At 43.4% G+C, this 13,754-nt stretch overlaps 1 protein-coding gene across 1 annotated transcript; it reads right to left on the bottom strand.

Moving 5' to 3' along the window:
• ticrr (TopBP1-interacting, checkpoint, and replication regulator) lies at positions 1-13,336 on the bottom strand (the record flags this gene model as incomplete). The annotated part of the gene is made up of 21 exons (XM_083973163.1): positions 1-484; positions 1,447-1,566; positions 1,964-4,091; positions 4,452-4,729; positions 5,156-5,214; positions 5,332-5,422; positions 5,649-5,780; positions 5,944-6,016; positions 6,215-6,302; positions 6,568-6,798; positions 7,243-7,325; positions 7,623-7,716; positions 7,978-8,078; positions 8,288-8,433; positions 8,585-8,788; positions 8,989-9,116; positions 9,278-9,416; positions 9,897-10,131; positions 11,524-11,756; positions 12,090-12,327; positions 12,659-13,336. The coding sequence occupies 21 exons, from the start codon at positions 13,334-13,336 to the stop codon at positions 366-368; spliced, it is 5,598 nt and encodes a 1,865-aa protein (XP_083829289.1). The 3' UTR covers positions 1-365.
• Positions 13,337-13,754: the final 418 nt, after the last annotated feature.

Below are 13,754 nucleotides of genomic sequence, written 5' to 3'. Positions count from 1 at the left end.
ATAATGTTCCAAGGTTTTAGCTTCAATATGCAAGAAACATGGCAAACTTGGAATGACTAAAGTCGTTAGTAGGAAACATCAAGGCCAATTTTAAACTTCTTAGCACAACAGCATTGCTTCTCAACCTCCTTGTGATGTTTAAAAGTCTAACCCTGATTAAAACAAAGGCCACGGCTTAGAACAGAAAATGTCACAGTCAAAAGTGTTGGAGGAAAAGAGTGAAAGGGACATTCATTCATCTCCAAAGCCTTTTAAATGGTGCATGAAAGACATCTTTCAGATCTGCCATCAAAGGCCAAATATGATAAAGAAAAGCTCACAGCTTTGGAGTAAATCAGAATGGACAATCCTAACACTGATGTTGATCAGTGAATCAGTCTCTTCCTGCTGTAGGTCTTCCCTGTGTTTGAGCGTCTCATGGGCTGGCTGTAAGGTGAGATGTTCACTCCGTCGGCGTCTCTCCTCCTTCCAGATGCAACCTCATCTACAGATTTAGAAAATATGGACAGTTAGTGGAGGGCAATGACAAAGAGTGTAATCAGCCGCCCCATCAGTGTTCTGGGACGACTTTAGGAACCTAGCTGCAGTCACACTGAATAAGTAAAGGGTCTTCCCCAAAACAATGTTGGAAGTACATGTATGTGCAACATACTAGTAAATACTAAACAACAGAGTTTATTAAATAGCGTGATGAGGTCTTACAGATATTCCTGACTCTTTGATATTATCTTATTATTACTTATGGCAGATAAGACTACACAAACATAAAGGATATCCACTGCTCCATGGATTATTTTCTTGCTGGCTTTGTTGAAAGCAAATGCACATGGCCGAGAGGAGGGTTAGCAAAACAGAGGAAAGTGTCTGGTCATTTTTTCTCTGTTTTGGTTGCTTTTTTTCTCTACGGAGCTCCCCCTGCATTTTGTGCACATTTTCACTGTCATAAAATCTCACAGCTAACCCTGTCTATGTGTATTTGTTTTCCATTAAGCCAGTACAGTGAGAAAGCAATCTGTGGAGCGATGTCTACTGAGGTGGGTAAAGTTAACAAGAGATTATGGATTCGGGACGTGTTTGTGTAATAGTGCCGTAAAGCAGCCCATGTTTCTCGAGAGATGAGATTTAGGACACCGGGTTGGAGGCGCTGATCTTACAAGGTTGGTTTTTGGCAAAGAGAGCCCAGGTGGAAGGCAGAGAGCCTCCATTCATCCCATAACATGTCATTTAACCATCACAGTTACTCCATAACTGTTTAAATAAGGTAAAGATCTTGCACAGTGCCCCTTTAAATTAAATTGATTAGTGATATCTGATATTGGAAAAGACATACAACTCCATTAGAGTTCCCAATCCTAGATTTTATATGGTGGATATATTTGTTTACATCTGGATAATGGAGTGTGTCCAGTTGGCACAAATAAAGAGATAAATAATAGTCCATTATACCTTTGAAATCTGGAGTTCTCTTCCTGGCAGAGCCTTTGAATAACAAAGGAGAGTGAGTGAGGGCCAAAATCCCACTCGCTGTCACTGGCTTTGTCGCTTTTGAGCTGGGTGTTGTCGCTACTGAAAAATGCAGATAAAAGCCGTTAAAAGGAGGAGGTTTTATTCTGTGAATTCATTTTTTTAAATCCCAAGGTACTATATACACACTTTCAAATTGATCTTCAGCTTCAACCCAAATTAATCCAACATTTGATGAATCAACTAAATGATTACAAATTTATGTTAAATTTCTGTCACTCTGAAATCAGAATCAGATTCAGAAAAGTTTGTTGTCTCTTGTGACAGAAAATGTCCTTCGATGAAGCAAAGTTAGCAAAACATACAGTATACGGGTCATATATTTACGTTTGTGACCATTCTGTGCTTGTCTCTTGAAGCGCACAAAATAGTTGGTCTGAATATGGAATTCATTTTACGTTAATAAGGTAAATATCTTAGTTGAGAGAGGAGTACTTACTTGACTTGACATCTCCATGTGCAGCAGTCCAGAGGATTTCTTCTTCAGCCGTCTGACTCTCAGTGCAGTCAGTCCGCTCACTCAGTCTCTCCATCCAGTCTTCCAGAGGACACAGTGGAGAGGCACCTGGAGGTGACTTGTTTGTGGTCAAGGATGATGGGACAGTTTTGTTGTTGGAGGGCTCATCAATGTCCTCGATGTCCTGTAGTCTGCTAACTCCAAGTTCAGCTTCTTCCAGCATCTCCTCCAGCAGTGGCTCCCCCCTCAGGATGCGATCTTTACCTCCAACCACTCCAGCCTGAGCTCTCTTCCTGCGAGGCCAGCTGCTGAAGTTGTCTGGAGTTACCTTCCCCACACTCTGTGGTGAAGGGGTCAGGGGAATGATCTCTGCAATGGCTTTTGGAGACATTGTTCCCCCTGGATGGCGTGTAGGAGTGTAGGACTGGCAGATGTAAGTCTGGACACTTCCACCTTTTCCAGGTGTGCTCTTAGCCGGGGTTACTACGTGAGAGCAGACGGATGGTGAGACACATCCGGGATCTCTGTGTTTAGAGAACAGAGCCAGAGGGCTTTCCAACTGAGAGGGTTTCCCACCAACCACAGAGCTCTGAGCACCAGATCGAGGGCCTCCGTCTGAGGCAAAGTCGCCTGCATTCATGGAATCTGTGCGTTTAAATTTGAGCTTGGGAAGGCCTGATGTTTGCATTTCCATCTCTACTTTGTAAGTTGAGTTCGGGGTACTTGGGTCCTTTTGTCTGCTCAGCCTCGTGGGGCCTCTAGGGGTTGAAAACCGTGGGGAATCATTTCCATAGCCCAAACGAGCAGCGGCCTCCCTCTGCTGGCGGTCGGGGGTCTGCCTGAAGCCGTAGCTTCGCCCTGGTGTACCGTGGTGCAGCAGCCGTGGTTTAGGAGAGGCTGTGCTCAACAGAAGGTCCTCGCCAGACTGGGAAGGCTTTCGGGAAAAGCTAATGTTCATCTTGAGACCACCGCTAAACTGGGTCTTCACAACTTCTGCATCAACAATGTCCATGCTCTCATCGTCTGTGGTGGCAGAGTTCAAATGTGAAGAGTCAAATTGCTGCGAGTCTGTATGGGAACTAGAGTCGGTTTCAGAGGACTGGGAAGATTCAGGCTTTACCACCGCCGTTGTATCTGACCGATTGTTCTTATCCACAAGGTCACAGGTCTCACCAGACTTTGTGCTTTGTTCGGACGGAACAATCTCGCTGAACTGGAATCTTAAGTTATGTCTGGTGGTTCTTGCACCTTGACCGGCCCTTGTTCTCGTTAGGGACTTTGTTGGAGACCCTTCTGAAACAGTATAAACTTCAGCTGGTGTAGATGCTGACTTACATGGCGATGCAAAATTTGAACCTTTCCCTGGAGTTCGTCCGGAGCGGGTAAGCATTTGGTGAGGGGGACTAGGGGTCTTGGTTTGTGTTCTAGTGTTGGGTTTTGGGGAGAGCAAGTGGTCTTGCGGTGGTGTGGAATCTGGAGGAGGCATTTCCAGTCGACTAACTGTGTCCAATTTCTCAGGTGTTTTCACCCTGTTGTTAGGTGTATCAACTCTTACTAAGCTTATTTGACAAGTCTTTTCTGGGGTCTTGAAAATGTCTCTTTTAGTGTTTGTGCTTTTGACAGGGCTGCTGAATGTGTTGGCTGTTTTCACTAGCCTTGGAGAACTGCGAGATGCAGTACAAGGTGACTGAGGTACTTTGAAAGTGGCGTTCTCCACCGCTCTAAATTTCCGTGGCGATGGAGACCATGTGACGCTCTTCTTAGGAGTCTTGGAAATTGGGCTGCTGAGGTGATATAATCCAGAAGACGAACTGCATTCACCCACGGCCTTGACTGGAGTCCTGAGAATACCCTTCAGCGGGCTCCTCAGGGGGCTTTGCTTAGTGGGTGTGTCTATTACAAGAGTCCTTCTGGCTGGTGATCTGAAGGGACTGTCCCTCAGAGCCATACCTAACTCAGGAGACCTGCCACCTGCAACACACCCCCGGGATGAAGGTGGAGTTTTGGGGCTCCTCTGGGTACGAGGTGTCCTGGGTGATTTTGGAGCTGTGTTCCCAAGAATGGACCTCCCATATTTGCTGGGTGACTTTGTTGGTGTTTTGGTTGGACTCTAAAAAACAAAAATGGCGTAGTATTTCAATTTAAATAATACACACATGGTCTAGATTAGAATTTGTCCTTTTTCCCCTGTGCACTTTTTGATGTTGAGAAGTCAATGGACTGAGCAAAGGCAACTTCAGCATATTAGGATGCTGAGAAGATGAATGGAAGGGATAGATGAATGTGGGTCAGATAGTGTGTATTCCTGGGACACATGTAAATAAATAAATTGTACTGGGATGCTGACAGATGCCTCTGTCACGTCCTACCCTGCACTAATCTGTGATGAAATGGAAAAAAGAGCCTTCAGATGCAGGTGCTACTACATGAGATATTTTTAGCCACCTAAACAATCAAATAGAGAACTTACCTCAAAGACACTGGAGTCTGTGGACAGTCGTGATCTGGTGGCTCTGTATGTACCGGACTGGTCAGACGGACGAGTGGGGGAATCAGCAGCCCCAAAAAGGAGATGCATGGGAGACCGGACAGTTTTAACACTGACCCCACTGATTTTGCTGTCGCTGAGAGCAAGCAGCGATGCAGAAAGAGCCTTCTCCAGGTTGCGGGAACGAGGTTGAGAACTGGAGTAGAAGGTGTTTGAGTGTCTTCTGGCAAACCTCTTAATCCTGGGGCTCCTTCTTAGGTCTGGTAGTAAACCAAAGCACAACAAATAATAAGCATCTATTTAAATATATGGAGTGTGTAATTGTAAGTTTAAATTTGTAATTAAGTCAGTTATCCCTTTTATTTTAGAACACATCATTATTTGTGAAACAAAAAAAGTGAAACAATGTCAAATGTAAAACAGAAGAGAACACTAGTTTTATGAACATGAGATATTTCATTCACAATCTAAATTTAAATGCGGGGGCCATTTTACATTATTGTAGAGTTGTATTTGAGCCACAATAAATGTAATGTTTCTGCTTATAATCCTACTATGTTTATATCTGATCCTTTTCAGCACCCAGTGATGTTTTGTACTTACACACAGGACATACAGACTAGAGTGAGTCCTAAATTCATCTAAATATATGTAAAGGGAATACATATTTTATCTATATAAAATACCTTCTGCAGGTTTTATGGGTGACTCTTCCACAATGCACTCCTCTGCTGGGACAGATCTCCTGAAACACATAAACATTTTTAGCTTACAGTAATTACCAACTGATGTTGGGCCATACAACCGAAAAACCGTCTCTGAACAACGATCAAAAGACAAAATGTGAATCGATCAAACATACCTTCCTATTTTCTGCCGGTATAGGAGGCGACTGGACACTTGCTTGTGGAGGGGTGTTTCACACACTTTCTTTGTTAGAAGTTTGTGTCTCTCTGCAAAGGAATCACTTCCTGTTAGAAAATCTGCTAAAGAAAATATCCAGGAAATTGAAAACAGCTCTATTTTTTTTTTCATTCAAGCAGTGTATATACCTGAACAAGTTGCCAAGAAAACTACCAAGATTATTTAGGGGAATTTTAAATTGTTGCTCATATTGTTGATTATTAGAAGTTACTACAGTTTGTCTTTGAATGAATCTGGTGTACTGCATTAGTTTACCTTCAGATTCATTAGACCGCTTGCGTTTCAGTCCTTCCACAGCAGACACAGACTGGCTCCTCGGCAGCTTGGCTTTCTTTGAGGGTGAAACCACCTCCTGATTGAACAGGTTTCTTCTTACCTTGGTCACCTCTGTGGACATTCACAACATTATCTCAAAGAATGTAATCTCAACACAGTGGTGGTGCCCAATGCCCACTTCTGAATACTACTACTGTTACTACTACTGTACTATTTGTGTAGGTAGAGTGGTGTAGGTAAGTGTTTAGCACTGACAGTTGTAAAATCAGCGTACCTTGTGTTTCTTGCTTCTGTGGTTGTGGTTCTACAACAGGTTTCTCCAAAGCAACTGACATCTTTGACTTGGACTAATGAAAACATAGGAAAGGAAAGTGAAAGCTAAACACACTGTACACCGTTTCATTCATCTCAGATGGGTGATGGACTTCAAAGACAACACAGTGATCAGTTAGTTAACAATTGGAGATATTATGAAAATACAACTGTTCATAAGGAGCCAACAGCTACAAATATGAATGGTGATTGATCATGTGTGACCATCTTACAGCTCTTGTAGTCTTTTTGGGAATCTCGATTTGGCGAAGACTCTGGGATGATTCAGTCATGCTGCGATGACGAGTCAGCATGCCACTCCTGAGATTTAAAAAAAGAAGAAGAAGAGAGGAATCTAAAATTTGGGCATGTATTTTGTGAAACAAAGTCATACAATTCAACCAGACAACTACTTCCGCCTCCATTCCAGTGCAAGAGCAAAATAATCTTCACTCCAGTGTCTCCTCCTCATTGTATAGAATGACTTCTTTAATTCCAGGCCACTGCTGGTTTGTCATTACCAGGCAGTTGCTTTCCAGGAAAAAAACAAAACAACACAGTCCAATACAACACAGTCCCCTCTCACCTCCTCTTGCTGGCTGAGCGATTCCGCAGGTCCTGTAGGCGATCTTTGCCATCCAAACCCAGACTATTTGTGGAGAGGGGAGGAGAGGAAGCAGAAGGAGAAACACTGTTCTTGGCAAATGACTCGTCACTAAAGAAGTCAGCAGGCAGAACAGCCACCAAGGCCTCAGGGAGCTGAGTGCCCAGACTGTTGTAGATGTCCGCAAGCACTCTGGGGACAGCAGTCAGATACCTGCCAGGGCACAGAAAAGCAACTGTTAGATTCTTACAACTACAGATGACAAATATTTGGCTCATTCAGAAGTGAGTTGGCTTAATAAAAGGCCAATATGCTAACAATGGTTTGGAGCAGGAAAAAGCCAATAGTTGATTTATTGGTCCATATGAAAAAAAAAGCGCATTATGAGTCGAACGTTTCCAACGAGTACATAAAACAACACACTTTCTTTTGTATTCAGTTTAACCAACAAGCGTTATTGTTGAGCCCTGAACTTATGTGTGGGGATCTGGTGCAATAAGATGATGTGGCCAGACTGTGTCACTATCAGCTGACGGTTCCACTGTTAACAATAGTTTGTAAATCGGTGCTAATTACTGATTAAGCGGTCCACCTCTAGTTAGAGTAAAGGAAACTCAAAATTGCAAAAATATAATTTCTGTAATCACAAACACTCACCCAGGGAGAACATCATCTTGAAGGAACCTGGCCAAGCAAACTGGATCTTTTGTTAGGGAGATTATCCTCAGCATTTCTGCAACCTGAGATATAGGAGGAGTTGGAATTTATTTATTCATATTTACTCTACTGTGCTGCCAATTCAAGCTGTTAATAAAAATGCATTCAATGATTAAATACTACAATACTATCTTACTCATCAGTCCTTGATAATAGAGAATTTATCCTCTTAGTCAGCATTAATCAGTGTGTCTGAACGAATGTCAATGCCAATTTACAACATCTGCACATTCTGTGGCCACAATTACCTTGCCAACCTTTGCCATCACACAAAAACTGATTAGATTGAACCAGGAAAAACTGAATAGTGAGCATCCTACCTCCTCTGCCGTCTGATCAGCATCCAATGAGTCAGACTGCTCTGAGGAAGAAAGTCTGCACAACTCCAGCCTCAACACTGCCTGAAGCTGGCACCTAGGGGAGATCACTTGGATTATTGACACCTACACAACACTGACACTTGAACACATCAAACTGACTTAAGAATAAAATGACTTTTCAAGCCTTTACCAATTAATGAGAAAGAAGAATAGATGTAGAAGATAAAGAAGATCAACAATTACCAGCTACAAGCAGGCACATGAGGTAAACATTTCACACAGAGGAGAGAGACAGGAGTTGAGGCAACTCAGCCGCTGAGTCCTGCACAGTTTCTCTTAGTTAAATAACACTCACTCTCTGACTTTGCCATCAACATCAGAATCCATTCCATAAAGTTGTCTGATTGATTTGCTGGTCTTGAGGAGGTGCTGCTGGACAAAGATGGAGGTCTTCACCTATAAAGAAATTAAATTCCAGACATGCAGATTCATCAGAATCCAATTGTGGAACTGGTCTTGAATGTATGTAATGTACTGAATACTTATGCATGTGACTGCGTAGTAATTGGATAATTACATGTTTACTGAAAAATTTTAATCACAATGTCTGCCACAATTAGAAATAAAAACCTGTCACAAGAGAGTCTGGTCAGAATGTGTCTCACCTCGAGATCTGGTCCAACAACAAGGAAGATTTTCACAGCATAGAAGAGTTGCTGGACACCGGTGAGGACGGACGAGTCTCTCTCCGCCAGAATCTTCTCGTAACTGGACTTCAGATGGGACAGGAGCTCTGCCTCACTGGTAAAACCTGGGAAAATGAAGAGGATGTATTACTTGATACATTAACATTTTTGTTAAACACTGAAAACATATTTGCTTTCTTGCAGAGAAAGACCATGAACTTCAGCAGGTGTTATAGCGTGGTGATAAACTGGTAAAGTCTTGACAGCGACACTCACTGATAGCGTTTGCTGCTCCGGGTTTGTTCCTGTCACTTGTCCGTCTCTTCCCGGGTCTGTCTGGTGGCCTGCCCTCTGGCCCGACCTGCTCAGCCTCGGCCTGGTTCTTCTGGGCTTTCACATTCAGACGTGCAACATTCAGCATCTGCAGAGAGCGGCTCATGGTCTTCATCTTCCGTTTGACTGGTGTGCGCTGGGCACCACCTGGAGATGAAAGACAGGAAATACAGAGACATGCAGAGATAATTTATCTTTGCTGAGAGGTTTAAAAATTGGCAAAAAAACAACAACACTTGCATCTTTTAAAAAAAATTAAAATAAAATCTTGAAAGAATGTGAAGATTTTCTGCATGAAGTTCAGAGAGCAGAAATTATAAAAAAAATTTGAGAGGTAGCGCTCTTACGTTTTTTGCCTCTCTTGTTGTCTGTGCCTTGGGACGTCTGGTAAAGGTCGGCCAACCCACTGATCAGCTCCTGCTGCAGAGCCGACGACTCCTCCTCTTCTTTCTGCTCTGGTACTGCATGCAGCAATCTGTACAATAAAAGAAGCCAAACATCACTCTCTTTTTTAGTGCCGGTGAATTTGTTGCAAGTTGCTTTAATTATCATTATTATTATTATGCGTGTTTAACTTTTACTTCAAAAAGGAGCTATTATTGTTTACATAAAAATCTAAAATCAGAATCCACATACCTCATTGACTCCATTAAATGAGAGCTCACTCCTGACTGGTCGGACTGAGGGAACCAAGTCTCCAACACACCTGTTGTCAGTGGGTAACGGCTGACTTCCTGCTGAGCCCAGTCAGGAACTAGATGATCTTTTAACTTATCTGAGGAGAGAGCAAACTTAAATCAATGGCAGCGACACTGTGTCTGATAAATGGAATATTTTCCTAGTGTATAATCTTCTGAAACTAAAAACCACTAGTTTTCTTAACTCTGCCCTTCCTATCAGTGTAGGGTGTGTGTCCACAGGGTCTTAAGTGGGCCTTACATGTTTTTTGCAATAAATCAGGGCCAAGGTTCCTCCATACATTTGAAAAGGGAGGTGTGGGGAGGGGTGTTCAGTAGGTTGCAATCTGCAACCTCACTACAAAAACATAGCACAGCATCCTGGTATAAATTCTAAATAGAGCACACTTGAAAAATCTTCCTTTCAATGCTCTCTGGTGGACAAACTATGCATTGAGTTAAAAAACTTCTCTCAAAATTAGTTTAGCCAGTATATCCCTAGAAGCAATATCTGCAGTAATCGAAAAACAGATGATATATCAACCAGACCAAATGATCAGCCTAAATCCAACGCTTACCCTCTCCAGCGTCACTATCCTCCTCCATAATGTCATACACCACTCCAAGAACACTGCTCACAACATCTGGCAGGTCAGCCGAGGTATCAGCTCTGGCAGGGGCGACGGTTTCAGCAGTCAGGAGCGGGTTGTGTCGAGTGATTCCTGGCTGCAGAATGGTGAGGAGAGCTGTAGACTGTGACCAGGGGGAGAGGACGGCCGAATACACCAGGTCACCGTCGGTCACCTCAGCAAGCTGGAGGACACAGGGAAGAAGTGAGAGAAGAGCAGCAAGAAACTCAGAGAAAAGATGGAGATTTCAAGATAGCCTCTAAATAACAGATTATCTGCCGCGAAACTCGTTCATTTCACCAATATTTTGTTATGATACGCTAGTGCTATTCCCCTTTGAGTCCGGGGTTAGCTGTTATCAACATCCGGGGTCTGTAGGTTGACCTACTGACTTCTGACCTGGATGATATCATCTCCGACCACTGCCCGGCTCATTCTGATAATAATGATTCCGCTTCGGCATTCGGGTCCATTTTAAGTGCAACTAGCCGGAGCTTTAGTGAGTCCAGGTTGCAGTGAGGAAGCCTTTGGAAGCTGAACCTCGTCCAGCTGCTCATTTTATCTGACAAGTCGGAAACACGCAGAAATGGACCATAGCATTAGCAGTAGGAATAAGCCACGCCGCGCTCAGAGATGACATCATCCAGGTCAGAGGTCAGTAGGTCAACCTGCAAACCCCAGATGTTGATAACAGCCCGGGCTCGGGGAGGAATAGCACTAGCGTATCATAACAAAATATTGGTGAAATGAACGAGTTTCGCGGCAGATAATGTGTTATTTAGAGGCTGCGTCCCGCTGCCCTGTAGACCGGCATTATATGGATATACGCGGCTCTCGGCTGGATCTAATTTCGTCGTAACGACTTGTAATGACACCAAAGTTATCTGGGGGAGGAAATTATCACATTACGCAATTATGCGTTTATACATTCTCTTCGGCTATAGACCTTTTCAGAGAGTATAAACAAAGACAGGTGTGGATCATTAGAAACCGCTCTGGTACACTAAATGGAATGTAGCCTTAATTAGTATCCTTGGTAACACCTGTATTTGTTTATACTCTCTGAAAAGGTCTATATTATGAAAAATGTTAGATTTTGGCTGTATTCTTGCTATATCTATTTATTGCATACTTATTGGATATTCCTTTCCCCACATGGATCCTTTTGTTGTTTTGTTTATGTACTAGGAAGAGGATGTTGTTATGATGCCATGAAAGCACTTTGAGACAAACTGTAAAATGGGCTATACAAATAAAATTGCCTTGCCTTTGTATTTATAGCATTTTGACTTGAGGATTAATATTTTCAATGCATTTAAATGTTGCATTTTTATTCTTATCCTGTGTTTTGTTCTACAGAGTTTGGAGAAGTTTCGAACTCAGATGTGAACACAACACATCCACCTTTTTATTCATTTAAACCTCCTCACTGTTGCTTTGTCTCATGCCCTGAAGAAGACTATTGTCCTATTGTTTGACTTGGGGCTACGAGTGTGTGACTCCACTTCCTTTTACTACTTCATCATGTTATCTTTCTATCATCAACCTCAAATGAAACAGTGTTTAGATGTCTCACCATGTGAAGACTGTGAGCCGACAGCTCCACGAGGAGATGCTGGAGGGTGGCAGCTCCCTGGTCAGCGCTGCTGGAGCACTGAAGCACCCATGACTCTGTGGAGGCCTGTGTCAGTGACGAGGCGTCCCAGCCCTGCAGCACTCCTTTCAGATGCACTCCCACAGACTCTGGAACAAGCCTCTGTCTGCGAGACACCGGCTCAACCGTGATGTCACAGCTCTGCGCCAGATCACCTGGTGGGGTGAAAAGTAAAAGGTGGTTTTCAGCTTTATAATATGTGCTTAATGAGTTTTATTTCCTTATATCACTCTGGTTCACTGTCAAATTTTGCTGTAGTTTCAATCTTGAATTGTTTCTTTAGACATCATATACAACTGCTGATGCCTGTTTCCTCTTCATCTGCACATGTATTTGTTTGTGCCATGGCTTACATTTTAACAGATGAAACTGTAAATAAAGTAAATGTACAGTACTGACAACAAAGTACTGTAGCTGCATTTAAACAACAGATCACATGTTTCGGGTTGTAAAAGATAATGTAGAGAAATCATGTCCATGTTACCAACCTTGCTCCCACTGCAGAACACCCTGTATGACAGGAAATGCCAGGCGGTAGAGGCTTTCAGAAGATAACAGGTATCCAATGCTGGACTTGAATGCAAATGCTTCTGTCCTGAAGCCTGAGTTCAGCTCCTGACTGCTGCAGATGTCCAGAATTGCAACAACAGGCATAACTCTGCCACCTACATGAGCCAGGACCTCAGACAGCTTGTTACATCCAAGAGAGTTCTCACACTTCAGCACCTGCAGGAGAAAGAAAATACTGTTGCATAAGAGGACTTTGATGAGCAGATAAGTATGGTTACAGCCATTCTAAAATACTCACAAGTCATGTAGGAAAAAGTCTGAGCTAGTAAATGGATTAATTTAAAATTAAGTAAATGATCAGTGCCTGATGCGTAAGTAGTAAATAAGATCAACAAAAGTAAACAACAACTTTTGTAGGCTTGTGCTGACATAAAAATTTTTACTTGAAATGATGCATTTAGCATCATAAGCTGTTCCATTCCATAATATCACACTAATGATTGTGTTTTTAAAGACCAGTGCCATAAGAGTAACCAACTGTACCCACCTGGCCTTGTGGTCTACTGTCAATCCAGTGCAGAGCAACTTGCCGCTGCAGCAGCATGTCCTGCAGACCCCTGGATATGATGTGCTCTGCCACGTCTGAGGGCAGGTCGCGCTGTCCTACGGACAGATAGTCCACCAGCTGTGTCTTGGAGTGTGGACACTCCGAGACGACGAACACCACATTCCTCCCGTTGCTTGAGATCTCATCCTCCTGTGAAACACTAGGCTTTCCAGCTCGGCTCGACTTCCTGGGCCTCAGGGACAGTTTAGTGGGAGAGGTGATGTCTGGTCTGTCCCACTGGAAGTCCAGCAGAGTTTCCTTTAGTGCGTTTTGAACTGAAGCAGACCGGCTGCTGGGGTGCTGCTTCTGCTGAGAGTGGCACGGTTTATCCTTCACGTCAAACTTGGCTTCAAACTCTTGTTCGAAGTCCTCAAACGTTTTGTGCCGAAGCTCCTTGAAGTCCGATCCCCTCGATATGAGGCTGGCATTGCGGCTAGCTTTAGACTGGAAGAACTTGTAACCCCAGCGCACTTTCTCGAACCCATACTTGTAGCCGAAATGCAACAGGATTTGTAGTATTCCTCGTTTCAGTAAATGGTTCCTGACTTCCAGCTGGTCGCTTGAATCACGACCCCCATCGTCCACATCGACAACAAAAACTAAGTTGTGTGAAGCCATACCGTCGGATGCAGCGTCCTCCACGGCAGCGAGCGGCTCCTGAGCCCTTCACTCAACGATAAGCCATTGAACTGGGCAGCCTCGGGTGAATATCTACCGCCGCTGTCCTGTCAACGCACTAACACATTTAGTCGGTCAGACTGTCCATTGTGTGCGGACACACGGACGCCATTTACATAACATAAGTTACATAGGTAAGCTAACTTCAGTTAGCTCTCGTCGCTAATGACATACGTGTTGAAGTGACTGCAGGTTAGCTTCGGTTAGTTTGACACAGGGTTTGAGTTGACCCATCGGATACGCTAGAGAAGAAACCCGCCCTCATTCCTCTAATTATTATTAAAAGTTCATGTAACGTTGTTATTCACATACCTACATCTCACATTCGCCATTTTCTCTCCCCGTCAGTCCTTAACCG

The sequence above is a fragment of the Trachurus trachurus genome (genome assembly GCF_905171665.1).
Source record: "Trachurus trachurus genome assembly, chromosome: 6".
In the NCBI taxonomy this organism is placed as follows: Eukaryota; Metazoa; Chordata; class Actinopteri; order Carangiformes; family Carangidae; genus Trachurus; species Trachurus trachurus.
Note: the sequence above shows the minus strand (reverse complement) of the source record. Positions and strands in the feature narration are given on the sequence as shown.